General features: G+C 38.7%; 2 protein-coding genes and 1 pseudogene across 3 annotated transcripts in view; 1 reads left to right on the top strand and 2 right to left on the bottom strand.

The window, feature by feature from the left end:
- LOC145492238 (uncharacterized) overlaps positions 1-15,271 on the bottom strand; it is a 213,475-nt gene that overhangs the window by 119,813 nt on the left and 78,391 nt on the right.
- Positions 942-14,401, bottom strand: LOC145492546 (tyrosine-protein kinase-like; annotated as a pseudogene). The gene is made up of 8 exons (XR_014050017.1): positions 14,244-14,401; positions 3,551-3,603; positions 3,172-3,294; positions 2,988-3,058; positions 2,785-2,825; positions 2,506-2,602; positions 2,230-2,335; positions 942-1,305 (listed from the first exon to the last, which is right to left on the bottom strand). The product of XR_014050017.1 is annotated as a tyrosine-protein kinase-like (transcript).
- On the top strand, positions 3,612-11,010 carry LOC145492260 (uncharacterized). Its single transcript, XM_081471639.1, has 7 exons — positions 3,612-4,232; positions 4,478-5,611; positions 6,382-6,632; positions 6,969-7,267; positions 7,844-8,061; positions 8,456-9,134; positions 9,999-11,010. The coding sequence occupies exons 1-7, from the start codon at positions 4,029-4,031 to the stop codon at positions 10,817-10,819; spliced, it is 3,606 nt and encodes a 1,201-aa protein (XP_081327765.1). The 5' UTR covers positions 3,612-4,028; the 3' UTR covers positions 10,820-11,010.

Genomic DNA, 15,271 nt, shown 5'->3' with positions numbered 1-15,271 from the left:
GAAAAAGATTCTGGAAGAAATAGCTGAAAAAGAAGCTGCAGCTGAAGACGCCGTGGAAAACTACAAGAAGAAAGTTGACAACGCAAAAGTAGTTTAAATAAGAGACAAAGCTCTAGAAAGCTTTGGGCAGAACACAGAAAAGGGAGCGGAATGAAGAGGAGGAGATTGTGAAACCAAAGCAAAAAAGTCGCAAGAGTGGAGGTGACACAATTGCGTATTTGCGCGAAAAAAATGATCTTGTTCAAAAATGGAAAGAGGAAGAATTGCAGCTGCAAAAGCAACGAGTTGAAGTTGAGGGTAAACGGGAAGATCAGTCGAGCAAACTACTTCAGGATATGATGAAAATCTTGCTAGAACAAACTAAGCAGCAACAAGAGCAGACGCAAAGTTTTCAGCAGATGTTTTCCTCAATGCAACACCATCAGTCTCAAATAACTATGAAGCTTCTGGAAAAAAAATTAACTAGGCTTGATTTGCATAGTACTGCTCATAACACCTTTGATTTTGCTGTGAATACTTGCTTTAGCGCTAACATTTAAATTGTTTATATTTATATTTATATTTGACATTGTTGTTTATTTTTAAAAACAAACTGTTCGACACATGTTCCAGATATTCAATTTTGATCACTTTATTAGTAACTCACTCTGCTTAACTACACTTCAGCTTTATCAAGTTGTCAAAATTTTGTTTCTACATAATTAAAAACAAAAATTTTGAAAATGTTTATGTTTTACGGATGAATGGATGTAAATGTTCAAGAAAAATAATCTTCAATGGTCAAGGAGCTCTGAAACGTGATAAAAGGGACACGTAAGACCAACGGACAACTCCGCGGGAAGTACACCCCTTCTTTAACGGACCTGGCAAGGCTAGTTGTTCGTCAGGAGGCTGGCAAAATTTCGGGGTGTTTCAATTTTCGATTAGCTTGTCCAAATATGTTTTTGTTTGTTGTTGTTTTCTTTTGTTTTCTTGTTCTGTTTTGTTGTTTAATTGTAATGTGACTAGAAACACGTTGCATTTCACTCATATTGCAGGCGTGACATGAATACCACTATTATTGAATAACACTAATAATAATGATAACCATTTGGCTTCTTATACGCGGAAGACGGGTTAGAATTCAAAAGTGTCAACACTTAAGAGTCTTTCTTCATTCACAGATTGCTAGTTTCGACTACATTCGAACCAAATTTAACTTTGCCACAGAACATAATGACGGCGCACACCAGCGCAACTTTAAACCATCAGATCTTCCACATTTTCGTAGAGTTTCTTGTCGTATTCTTGCATGTTGATTAGCCTCTGTTAAAAAAAAATAATAATAGTCAAGTGAGACAATATTTTTTTTTTAAGTAAGAGTAGCACAACCACCGAGGGGAAAGTGTTGTTGCGGCTATTTCGCCATTTTTTGTACGTTTATTTTGGAAATATGTACAATAAAATTCAAACTTTCTCGTAATGCGCGCGTTCCCATTAATACAGTTGTCAGAAATTGCGATAGACGGACCGACAGACAGACCCCCAAACAGACAGCCAGACAGCCAGACAGAAAGACAGACAGACAGCTAGACAGAAAGACAGACAGATGAATGATATGGATGGTCAAGATACGGACGGACGGTGGAATGTACAAACAGACAGATCGATCTACATACCTCTTTAATTTATCAACTGCTTAACTATCGTTGAAACATATTCTACGTTAGCAACATTTTATCGAAAATGTCCTTATACTGAGATTGTTTTGTTGTATACTGAACACATCAAGTCTTCAGGTTCTGAAATTTCAGTCCGAAGAGGGAGGCTTGGTTGAGAATTGGGCTGGATTCGCAACCCAAAATCTCTTTTTTAGAAAGGCTAAAAAGTCAATGTAGTCGGAATGGAATTTCGAAAGTAAATTTGAGTCAACGACAAGTGATGTTTGAGTCTTTCTCATTACGATATTCACCCATGAAGTAATTTGGCATATATCTCAGCGCAGGTTGAAATTTCATCATTTACTTGCCACAAAATTTCCCCCGTTCTCCCAAAAGCCCCCCACCCTGCCCTAGCCAAGCTGATTTGTTCATATAATCACCCTCTGAGACAATAATAATATCTTAGACTATAATTAAACTCAGAATGATAAAAATTTCTCAATTTAATTACCTACATTCACGAGTAGTTATTTCCTTTAGAATACGGAATTTTAAAATTTTTTTGCTAAATAAGCTGCTGGTATTTTACCTGGTGCTGATTTTCCAATTCCTTTAAATTGTCTCGAAGATTCTCAAACGTTGGGCGATCATCAGGATCTTCTCTTCAACAGTCTTGCATGATCAAGAGAGCCGGTCTTGAGATCTCGTATATGGTGATTATGATAAATAACAAAAACAGACATGCAAAGTTCAGAATAAAATTAACCCATCAGCAATCAAAGCTTTGATGAAAGCTCTTCAATTATTTGGTAAATACAAGTGTATCACGGTTAAATATAAAGATAAGAATGTCACAACTTCTTACAGGTCTTCATCCACATGGCTTGGTCTCGGCATCCTGTAGCCACGATTTAGCATATTTGCCATTTTTCGGGGCTCCATTCGTGGATAGGGCGTGCCACCTGGATAGAGACATAAAACATCGAGTTAGCATCAGGCTACTATGTGATTCCTTATGCACTATGATTCTCGCATACTTCAAAACATTATTGAGTCACCGAGGTCGAATGCAATTTAAAATAGAAATAAACATAAGAATCTGTTTATCAGAAAACCTGTGCCACAATACAACACTAAAACATACCTATGGTAAAGATCTCGTAAAGTACAATTCCAAAACTCAACCTGTCTTATAAATACAAAAACACATAAGAATTGTTAGACATTTAAAGCATAAGACTGCCATTCCCTATTCGTCTAGTTCTGTAATTTCTAACTGAAAATAAAACTACTGAGTTGCAATCCATATTTTTACACTGAGTCCATTGTTTTTCCGTTTTTACTTACACATCACTTTTTGTAGTGTATCGTCCAAGTAAGAGTGCCTCGTAAGCAGTCCATTCAACTGGGAGTCGGCTCTTCAAAGTCATAAAAAATAGAAAAAAAAAACACTTGTAAATACAGAAATAAGAGTTGAAGACGCAAAGCTTTTCAGAAATTCATATGCGCAAAGACTGCGTGTAGCAGGAACCTTTGTTTTCGTTTCGTAGATGTTTTCCTGGTTCACGTGTCTGGCCATTCCAAAGTCGGTTACTTTGCAAATCTCCTGTTCCCCAACCAAGACGTTTCGAGCGGAAAGCTCGCGGTGAATGATCTAACAAAGAAAATAATTTTATTTGTCATTATTGCATAAACAAACACTAGACGTCCTAAAACTCCTTCATTGTTTTAGGTAGCCCAGTTGCAAAGGACCAAGCTTGTCCTTTCCGCCGCCCCATTCTAACTTCATACAATTAAATACATCTCCCTGGGTTCTCCTGTATTCCTCCTTAACAAAAATAAACACTTCTACATTCGACCCTACAAACAGTGACAGTGCCACTGCTACTTTCAATTTCAAAATAACTTACATTTCTTGAAGACAAATAACGCATCCCGTCAGCTACTTGCCAGGAAAACTTAAGTAATGTTCCACGTAAGAACTAGGCAAAGCAAATGCATGGAATGTGAAAAGGTGCTGAATATTAAATTATTAACTCATTAAAATGGAGCTCGCTGATTGGCCGAGAACTGAAAAAACGTGAAAAATTGACCAAGAAATAATTTTTTTTGGTATTTTTTTCGATAATTTCGTTCCCAGATTCCTCTTGCCTGTTTTCGCCGATTTTCACCGTTGTGGCATATGGGGAACTGGTACTAATCGTTGCTCATGAGCGATTGTTCATGGCCGCCATCTTGGATGTGTGAGTTTCGGTGATCTATCAGTCTGTGATTTCGCTTCTTTGCTAGTAGTGTCCGTTGGCAGTCTTTACGAAAGTAGTGTATTTTGGCTATTTGTGAGCTTTATCGAGTTCAAAACGTTGTAAGCGTTATTTAACGCGTCGGAATATGCCTCCAAAACCCTCTTGTTGCTGTCCGCAACATGCTGCTTGGGGACATGCTGACGACTCTGGAAATCTCAGAATAGCGACAGAGAAAGAAATACGTTTGTGTGGAGTAAATAGTGATGGTCGACACAACAACCGGAAAAGAAGGATTTGTATTTCTTGCAGAGAACGCTTTCAACTGGAAAAAAAATGCGACCAGCTTCAGGTAAGCTAAACTTCTACATTCCTTTATGGGCTTACAATGTACGCGTACTTTAGGCAAGCAGAGCAATTTCTTCATTCCTGGCTTGTCAATACTCTTTATCCGCTGGCTATTCATTCACAAGTAATTGCAATGTTCTGGGTGGTATGTAGGACTAGTTCCACTTGAATTATAGTGCAGAAATGCTTAAGATTGTTACTTAACCACCTTTTTTCTAACCCCTTGCTTTTTTCTTTGCTATATTTCAGAAAACAGTTGAAAATATAAATGAGAACAACCAGATCCTAGAAAGCATGGTTTTGACAGCAACTGTTCCCATTTGTGATAGTCAGACACAAACAGATCCAAGCACCTCATTGGTGTCTACCACCAGCCAAGGCATTCAGGTTGGAGAGTTTCCAAACAGACCATACCAGTCATATGAGTGCAGGAAACAGAGTGAATTGCGGACTGAAATCATTGAGAAAATCGTTGATTTGTTCAATATCTATGTACATGGGGATAGTCTGGCCTTGCCCAGCCTAGTTCAGGATCTCCTTCTGTCTAAAAAATGGTCCACAACCTTTTGTCTACCAGGCAACAAAGATGATTCAGCTGTGCAGGATAAGGTACTACATTCCATTGTGAAGGAATACCGAGAGTGTAAGAATAAAGAAGCCAATAGCCAAATAAGAAAGCAAGGCAGAAAGCTAAACCAGGCTATCAACATTTCAGAGACATTGGCAAACAGCTCAATAGCATTTCAAGGTAGCACCCCTGATTGTTTTATATCTCGAACAGAAGCAGCGCGTAGCATGGGAAGAGTTGTCTGTTATTCTGCTGAGAGAAGAAGGCTCTTGTCTATTGTTGCCTGGGATTATCCCCAAGTATTCTTGACTAAACTTTTTCAGTGCTCCAAGAGTACAATTACCGCCGCAAGAGTTCACAGCATCTTGTTTGGCAGAGGAGGAGTACCCCCAGCATCTTTGAAATTTTCTCGCCAGTGCGTCTCCCGAGAAGTACTCGATCAGTTGGCTGATTTCCTCTTGAGAGATGACGTGTCAAGGCCATCATCTTGCAGAAGTGTGGTAGTTGGAGGAGAGGAATGCCCTGTACGATACTGGCAAGATTCCATAAAGCAGTTAGTAAAGCAATATCTATTGGAATTTCCTAATGGGTTAAAGAGAAGCTACATTTATGCCCATATGCCAAAGAATTACCGCAGCAACACCCTGCTGGCCGGCCTCTGCAATCTTTGTGAGGACTTTGGCTTCTCAAATTTTACCAAGTTAAGAGAACTTGTGCAGAACATAGCTTCTGACTGCCCACATGAGGACCTTGGCGGTATCACAAAGAGGATCGCACTTCTGCAGCGTTATCTCAAGACTAAATTCTCTCACCAGGTACTTTTTATTCCCTTATTCTATTTTTAAAACAATAATCCATGTGCCTGAGTTTTCTATGTGCTAAAAGTGAGCAGGCATAGCCAAGCTGACTTTTGCTGTTAGATAATCGGGGCAAATAATATAGATTTAGCAGACACACTGAGGTATAACAGTTCAAAACCCTCAATAATTGAGGGTGAAGAAAAAAAATTTTTTTTTTTTCAATTAAAAGCCAGAAACCAATTTTTTAGAGGAACATGGGCATGATTGTATTCTGTCAGTGACTATACAACAATGAAAGAATCAATCAGATCTGTGCATTTCTAATAGAAAACACCAAATGTCTACTTGATCCATATTGTTTGTTTCTGAAAAAATCTGCTTAAGATTGGTGATTGTGACCAATTACTTCCATAATTTTATTAAACATGCATAGAGTATGGCAAAGAAAATAACTACCTCAAAATTTTTAGTTCTGACACACAATGTAATCTTTGGGTGACAACAGGGTATGAAAACACATTAGCATACTAGTACATGTAGCTGTATATTTAAGCATTTGACTTATAGCTACTTGTTGTTATGACCATGGTTTTACATCACGTGTATGTGCTACAAAAATTTTTCATTTGCTGTTCAGCAGCCATTGACTGAGACTCGGACGACATTGAAGAAACTTGATCCCTTAAAATATTGGATTGTATACTTTGTATTTTGCAATATGTGGACAGAGATCCTCTAAACAAATTGCCACTCTTTTACATTTGCCGTTATCTGTGTTTTGTTAGGTACAGAGACATTCAAGTTGTCTAGAGTTGTGCATGAATCATGCATTTCAGTCATGTAGCAGTGACCATGATGAAGAATGTACCGAGTTTACAACTGTTTATGACATCCACACAAGAATGTCTGCTGCGATTGCTACAGCCCCAGCGAATAAGCAGCAAGGCTATAAAGATAACCTGGATGAGTTTTTGAAGACCTTTTGGGATTACATTGCCCACATTCTTAGAACAAAGCACCAGGGTGATTATTACAGGTTAGTTAAGTGTCTGTTGTGAATCTTGTATTTTTGTCTTAGTTAGGTTGAGTTTGTATTGTAATTACTATGACCAATAAATATATGTAATGTAGAAATTGTTAGAAAATGGAACATCTATCAGGGAAGTCAGCATAATTTCATTTTAACTTTTCCAGCATTTTAAGATTTTTTTTTATCAGACCTATCCATTGATAACAACTCACTCCCTCCATTAGTTTTGCAGTACTTGTTTGTTTATTTGTGTCTCCCTTAAATCAGTCCCTTATGTTTTCCATTTTATCCCTTACAGTAGTAGTAATGAGTATATTTTAGATCTCAATATCTTTGTTATAGGTATGTTTTGAAGAATCTTCAGCCAGGAGAAACAGTGGTTATTGTAGATTATAAAATGAAACTCGAGCTTGGTATGCATGCCAGGGAAGTCCAGCGAGACTGGTATGGAAAGCGTGGTGTTTCACTCCATGGCTTCTATGTCATTGCACAAGTTGGTCCTGGAGAAAAGCAAATTGAAGTTCTTGACGTCTGGAGTGAAGATACCAAGCAAGATGCCTGGTTTACTCAAAGTGCCCTTGATGTTGGTTTCGCCTGGATGGAGAAAGTTTATCCAAACTTTCATGTCTATCTGTTTTCTGGTTGGTATTTTCTTTCCATGGATTTGGACATTTCATTCTAATAATATTATAACTTTCAAAATTTGTAAGACAAGCTTGGTTCTCAGCTGAAGGGCCTTATGATAAAAATAAATAATATTATTTCTACATCACTCTGTAAGTTAGGTTAAGTCTGCAGTCCAGCCTAGTGGCCCATCAGGCCATTGCTGATCTCCAGTACGTGTAGCATGAACCAATTATGGAAATTTCCCCCCCCCCCCCCCCCAATGCTGATCCCTGTACCCATTTAATACAGCTGGCTGGAGAGAGGCACTGTGAAAATTGACACAATAAGTCCAACCTGAACTTGAACACAGACCTCCTAGTGTACTAACCATAAGGCCACCATGCCACCCACATTGCATGTAAACTGATGGACTAGCATTTCAATGTTTCTGGTGTACTATTTCAGGAGCCATTGTGATGAAATCTGATCAGGTGTAAATGTAAATACTGGAAATGATTATCCATATCAGACCAAAAACTCTTAAGTTTAATATTTATATTTGATAAAATGCAATTATAATACACTGCTGTCAACTGCTGCCTTTTTTGCAGACAATGGACCCCACTACCACAACACAGCTGTGTTGTTGTATTTGGCAGAGGTGAATTTGTCGTTCAACATCAAATTATTAGAGTACAATAACTTTGAAGCTGGGGAAGGAAAGACAGTACTTGACACCCACTTTGCCCATGTTTCACATAAAATAGTACGTTGGGTTCGTGTGGGCAATGACTTGGATTCAGGAGAGCAACTAGCAAATCTCTTGGAGGTATTTAGAAATTAAATTCTAACTGAATCATAATTTGGGGGTACATATAGCCTTGAATAAGTCTCACCACTTTTTCTTACAGTGCTCAAAAGTTCAAAGCTAGAGGAGTGTTTTTTTTAAGTTTGTGTATTCAAGCTAAGTTTGTAAATTAAGGTTCCCATTACTCTTTTTTTCCAGTTAACCACTTGGCCATGATAGACACTACTATCAATATTTTCTTTGTAATAAACCTGTTTAACAAACAATTAACGTGGTAGAAGTCAAGGCAACAAGAGATAAAACCTTGCATGCCAAACTATAATATTTCCAATAACAAATGTAGTCATAACAGATGTACAGAGAACAGTATGGACAAAGGGGTAGCTAACAGAAGAAACTTGTCTTTTTGCTTTAGACCATGAAGAATGTGAGATGCAAAAAACTGCTGATTGATCGATCAAAGGCTCCAGGCAAGATTGGAACTCTTAAAGACATCTCACTTTTTGGAAGTTTCAAGTTTCCTTGTAATGGACCAAATGCTGGTGGTATTGTGGCACAATCTTTGGCTGGTCAAGGAAAAACTCTGAGCAAAACTAAGGCACAAGTCCAGACTCTTTCAATGCGAAGCGTGCCAATAGCTGGAGCCACAGGTGCTACTGTGACGGAAGACATGTGGCAACAATCAGACCAAACAGTGGATGTGAATACAAATTCTCAAAGTGATTCATACTCTGTACAGTTCATTCAGCTCTCTATAGCTACCCCTGAGGAACTAGTCCTTATACCTCGAAATGAAGCTTCAGTCAATGATGACCTAAGGCCTGCACCTGGATTTGCCCTGAAAAAAGGTGGTGCAAAGAAAACCACATTCACTAATGAACAAAAAGAAATAATGATTCAGTTCTATGAGCGCCAAAGGTCATCTCAGATAAGGGCCAATCCAGCAGATGTTATCAAAGCTATGAAGGATGCAGGTGTTCCTGAGCTGAAAGAGGCTCAAATTAAAAGCTGGTGGAGCAGCTACCACCGTAAACAGAAGCAGTTTGCGGATGATATGATGGAGGAAGCTCATCAACTGAGATCTCAACAGCAAGGTACTTTTGCATGAACAACCTTTATCACAAGGATCCCACTCTGTTGTGAAAGGAAGATAAACCAGCTGCCTTCAGCTTGTTTGCCTGCCTATAATATTCATATGACTTTATTGACTACTGTAGTTTAATACATGTAGCTCCCTCAAGGCGAATGACCAGCCCCATGTCTCCCATGGCCAAACCAAGTAAATTAGACTTAGGTGTATGTGAAGATGTGGCAGTTTAGACGAAAAGATGGTTTGGAGGGCATACTGTTGTGGTGGACCCAGCTTAATTGGTGGACGTTGCTATCCCATGAGAAAAATCACTTTCCAAAGGATATGTGTTTTAAATTTGGCAATTACTATTTTATCTTGTGATTTAGTGTCATGTTTTGGATAACATTTCAACCTCGGGCTCTATATAAACAATAGCCTCCATTTGGCACAAAAATATGCTAGGATATTTGTCCACAGACATTACCTGTTCCGAGAAGCGAACAGTTTTCTGAGAGTACCTCCAGGAAAACTGTGAGCTTCAAGGAACAGATTATGTCCAAGGACAAATATCCGAGCATATTTTTGCCCCAAATGGAGGCTATTGTGTTTACTATTCTTCAGATGTTTTTCGCAAGGCACACAGTTTTGAAAATTGGGAATATTCTCAGATATTCTCCAGTTTTAGCTGGGGAATATTCGGTCACATGACATGTTTAGACCAATCGTGCACGAGCAAACATCTTTGATGGATTATAATGTTCCATATTCCTACCACCTGAAGGGATCTATTTAATAAATGATGTAAATGAGTACTCTACACTGTTCTGGTATATGCATTCAGTGTGCATGTATATATAATTTGCTTGTTTGTCTGTTTTTATTAAAGGTGCTGGAGTCAGTGGAATGCCAAGAGCTACAGATTCCCTCCCTGATTTCTGGCCTGATCCTGTTTCTCAGCCTGCTATTCCAGACCCAACTGTACCACATTCAACACCAAATCCAACTATTTCAGATCGAGCTGTTGCAGTCCCTACAGCTGTTTCAGACCAACCTGTTCAAGCTAGAGTGGCCCCTCAACCATGGATCAGAGCGTCCACCTCTTCAAATTTGACTGGGGTCACGGAATGGAGTTTCAGTGAGTCCCAATCAGACATCCAGGGAAGGACTGGGAGCAATGCTTGTGTGTTCATTGCTCTGTATATGGGCAAGCTGTGTTTTGAGAACAATTTGGCATGGCCCTCCGGCAACCTTCTTCCCGAGTCTTGGAAAACATCACTGAGAGAAGCAATGATCAGAGGAAACCAAATTCATGATGACCTGTTTGACCATGAGGGAATAAATGTGACTGTGGATGATGCAGTTTCCATGGCTGGGGAAGAATGTGGAGTGCAAAGACTGGGACCGCAGGTTGACATCTTTGGTATCAACCCAGTAAATCAGCTGGCAAATTTGTTGATTCGAGAAGCCCAGAATTTGTCAAGATCGTTTAATGTAATTGTTTCGCATGAGCGTGCATTTCTTATTATTGTGAACTCTGAACAGTCTGCTATTATTATTGACTCACATTGCCACATCAACAAAGGAGCTATAATTGCATGTTGTCAGACGGGAAATATCCTTTCCCTGGCGTTGTGGATGGACGCCATGATGAATGCAACTTGGCAGTGCTCGTTAACCATAGCTTCAATATCTAAAGTATTTTACTGAAAATATGCAAATCCCGTTGGAAATGATTTCTTAAGAGTTATATAACAAGGCAAAAGAGTGGAGGGCGTGTATTGTATCCAACTTAACTTTTATTTTTCTTTGGTTTTAAAAATAAACTTGTCATATCGATTGTTTGATAAAATGGTTCTTATTTGAAGTTAAATTTCATTGTTTTTTTTTATCGATAACTACTTGTTATTTGTACAGGAATAATCGTAAGATAACTACATTTTGCAATAGAACTAACGATAAAAAATCACGACCTATCGACCTTAATTAATCGTTGATTTTTGTTGTAAAATCAAACTCTAAAAATATACTCGTCAAGAACTACACTATTGTGACAACAATAACATGAACATTTAAGTTGCAAATGGAAGAAAATTTCATATTTACTACACGAGGTTCACGTCATTTTTGCTCTCGGGGAAGCAGTGTCTTCGTAACTTTTTTCCGTATATATCGCACAATCATAACATCGAGAATAAAATTAATAAACGATAATCTGCATTTGGTTCGGAGATATTCTCGGATATTTGTCCGCGGGCATTATCTGTTACGCAAAGCTCACAGTTTTACTCGAACTACGCTCTCGGAAAAATGTTCGCGTCTCGGGCAAATATCCAAGCATATTTTCGCGCCAAGTGGAGGCTTTTGTTTATATATGCTCACGAGAATGGCTCATGATCGAGTCTGAAACTAAGCTTGCATCTAAAAAGTAATTCAAATAAATTTTAGGGAAACCCTCAACATTTTGTTAAGTTTTGCGATCTATAGGAAGAATGTTGGAATTCCTTAGTTCACGAGTAATCAAGGCGGCAGGTGATAACGCCATTTTGTAAGAAATCGTGCCGTTATTTGCTCACGCGCGCGATTAAGCGAGTTGTGCGCGTGGAAAATTTGCTAGGCTGTGCACCCTTAGGTTCCCCTGACTTGAACAAGATTGCGTCATGTTTTCAAAATTTCTAGAAACGAAACTCGTGCAAAAGTGCAACAATCACTGCACGTATCTGATTATATCGCAGATCGGTTTCATCGAAGATCTGTCGAAGGGTTACTCCGGGACTTGCTAGACGTTCCGCCACACGGGCAAATTCCACTTCAGATATTTCCATTTCCTTTAGGAGTCGATCGCACATGGCACTGTCTCCTCGTCCGTAAGCAATCATGTCAATTGTGTATATTTCAGCTGTGGCTTCTGCCACTTGGAATTTTTGGGCGATCTCCCCAAAAGATTCTCCATTACACCATCTTTGAAACGCCGCCTCTTTTTTCGGAAAATTTGTTATTTTGCCATATACTTTCCTCAAGCTACTCACCTAAGATTTAAAAGAACACAAAAGATATTAGTAAAATTGTGGCTTTGCTCATTACACATCCTAGATTGTCTACAGTGGTGAACAGTCGGTATCCGGTTAGTGCATACTAACGCTTACCATGAATATAACATAAAAGGTTGTCACTTCAATTTCTATTACTATTATCATAGAAAGAGTGCAGACGTTCGAAGTAGTAATACACTATGCTTACAGAAGTTGCCTTTTTGTGTTTCCACTCGCCACTGCTTCCCTGAGAGCATTCCCCTTCATCTCCGCCGGCAGGTCTTTTCAGGTTCCTAGGTAAGTGGATAAGAAAGCATGATGAATATACGCAATCTTCACCCAACAAATTTTATAAACAGGTTCACCTGAAAAAAGATCATTCAAGAGGTCGCACTTACTTCCTTTCCATCTCTAAAGCAGAAATCTTGGTACGTGAACCTCAAATCTTCGCTTCGGCTGCGCGTGCTTTGGCGCGTGTTTTCAGTATCAAGAAGAGGAAGAGAGTGGCACATTTGAATAAAAATTTTCTCACATCTGACGTAAAAAGGTGGCAAATTATTCTGAACAATGACCGAATAACAACTTCCCATTGTCTCGAAAACAAAAGGAACTTCAAAACAAGGGTCCTTGGCTTATGTTCTAAAAGAGAAAAACAGACATGATTGAACATAAAGTCCGAAAGAAAAACAGTTTGTGAAGTCCACTTTCTTTTTGGAGAGACCGGCGAGGACCAGATTGAAGATGAAGTAAATTTCGTCAGTAAATGACGTATCATGATTTTATGAGTCCAAGAGATCTTGGGAAAAATGTAAATTGTAAACTTATTCCAAAACAATTCACACCAAATGAAACAGCGCTGAAATGATTGCAGTCCGTGACTTGTGAATGCGCTTTTTGTGTATTGTGAGCACACCCCCAAAGGTATCACGCCGATTTAGTTCAATATCAAGTTCAGCATGGATGTTTGCTCGGTACTTTGGATTCATGTGTTTAGCTTTCTGGAGGATAAGGATCAAGTTAGCGTGGCAGGAGTGTGTTACGAGTGGTGGAAAATGATTTTTGGAAAGTTCTCAGTTCTAAGAGAAGTGGAGTGGCAAGAATCAGATATTTCAGGGACAGGAAGATTGTATCGTTTCATCCCACTGAAGATGTTCGCAACATTGGAGCGCCTAAATATGTCTTCGACTATGATAACAAATGCTCATTTTCAACAGATAGTACAGGAGGCGAGGAATTTGGAAAGTCTGAATATCTCTAACTGTTCTAGTTTAGACCAAAGCTGTATTTTTCAAGTCAAGCAATATGTGAGCCAGCTGAGACATGTGGACATCTCCGGAAACGCAAAGTTTACCATTCTTACGGTCGCATGTCTTTGCTGTTGTGAAAATTTGGAAATCCTCGTAGCGCATGGATACGAGTTTAGCGCAGAAGAACTACTTTTCCTGCAGAAAACTTTTGAATCGATTTCCAGCGGAACTTTGGAACTTGAAACCGACGATGGGTACAATGCACTGGATGTGATGACCACATTTGCTGAAGAGTTGTTCGGAGACGAACTGTTGTTCTAGCCTTTCTCGTTCTTGTCTATCCAGTTTTGAAAAGAGTTAACTTTGCGTGTATCGTATGCCAGAGTTTGTTTCTAAATAAGAACCGTGTGCGTAAAGAAATATTTCTTGATTTTTTTTTGCGAAATGCCATCGGCGGCACACTGTACTGAAGGTAAGTTTCGAGCGAATTTTGACGTGTGAATAAACGAGAACCAGGCATATGACTAAGCCAAGAGTGTCTTGTTACCCTACGCGCCCTAGCTGACAGCTGAAGTGATCAGAAATAATACTTCCCCATTTATTATGCATCTGAAACTTGACAAGCTAGTAGTTTTGATCGTCATAAAGACACGGCAACTGTTTTTTATTTCGAAAATAGCGTGTTTTGTTCTGAAAACATGCTTACAAATTCAAATTTCGCGCGCTATTCGCAAATAGCCAATCGACAAGGCGGATTGTTAATCATTTCTTTTAATTATCGCCTTTGACTCCAACGGTAGATTGTGCAGTACACCCGCTGGTTTTTGCCTAGTTCTTGCGCGGATCATTACTTAATTAACTGCTGTGACGTCAGACTTGTTTGTGGCTTGACGTCCGGGTCTTTGAAATACGTGTCATTCAATCCACGGCTCTTCCTTAAGTAACCAAGGAGATCACCATACGAGATATATTCAATAATGACAAGCAGGGGATATACGACGCCAAAAATGCCAAATTGTCAATACACTACGGCTAATTTCATTCATGGTTGAAATGAATAATTATTAAAAAAAAAAAAAAAAAAAAAAAAACCGGATTTATATCATTTTCGACTCCTTCGATAATATTGATGCACACAAAACCTAATAGAAAAACAATGTTGAGCCCACAACGATTCGTAATTATTTCATCTACTTTAATTTAAAATGAAGAATATTAATGCATCACTTTTCAGGCAAATATTAGGTATCAACTCAAATCTAGTAATCCGACATGAAAGGTCAAAAATGGTGTAGAAGGACTGATATATCAACTCTGGGATCAAAAGGTTGACGCGAATAAAAATAAATATTAATAAGACTTCCCCAAAACACACTTAGCCAGCTTAGTTTGAATTTCAATACACAGACCATTTTTTATCTACAGCACCTTCGAATTCCAAGCAGCTTTTCCATGTACACTGTAAGTGCATTAGACTGTTTTTAATAATGAAAAATCTTTGCGGTTTCAGTTACCCATAGTTAATCGAGGGAAATGGTTAGGAAACTTGGCAAAGTTCTTTGTTGTATGTTTTTGTTTGCTATTTGGAGGTTGACCCTGCACAAAACCTGGCAAAATACGAAGGGTGGTTACATGTGCTCACAAAACTAACCAAAGATGTTTGATGTTTACTGGCCTTCCCAACCATTTCCCTCTATTAACTATGATCTACCAGATTCAGTGACACATCCCAGCAGTTTGATGACATGACGATGAGGCCTGAGTTTCTTCATCACTTTAAGTTCTGACAGCAAATCGTTTCTTTCTATCTCTGTACCGTTATCTAGGACAAATAGGTTTATTCATAATTCAAAATAAGGTAGGAAGCAAATAGTAAGTATTTC

This window comes from Orbicella franksi, chromosome 7 (assembly GCF_964199315.1).
Source record: "Orbicella franksi chromosome 7, jaOrbFran1.1, whole genome shotgun sequence".
Taxonomy (NCBI): Eukaryota; Metazoa; Cnidaria; class Anthozoa; order Scleractinia; family Merulinidae; genus Orbicella; species Orbicella franksi.
This window is presented reverse-complemented; position numbering and strand designations above follow the sequence as displayed.

Bases quoted from the DNA above. Each gene is read 5' to 3' on its own strand.
- LOC145492260 (XM_081471639.1), top strand. From the start codon at position 4,029: ATGCCTCCAAAACCCTCTTGTTGCTGTCCGCAACATGCTGCTTGGGGA. The intron at 5,612-6,381 runs GTACTTTTTATT...GTGTTTTGTTAG, and splicing joins AGACTAAATTCTCTCACCAG to GTACAGAGACATTCAAGTTG. The intron at 8,062-8,455 runs GTATTTAGAAAT...TTTTTGCTTTAG, and splicing joins AACTAGCAAATCTCTTGGAG to ACCATGAAGAATGTGAGATG.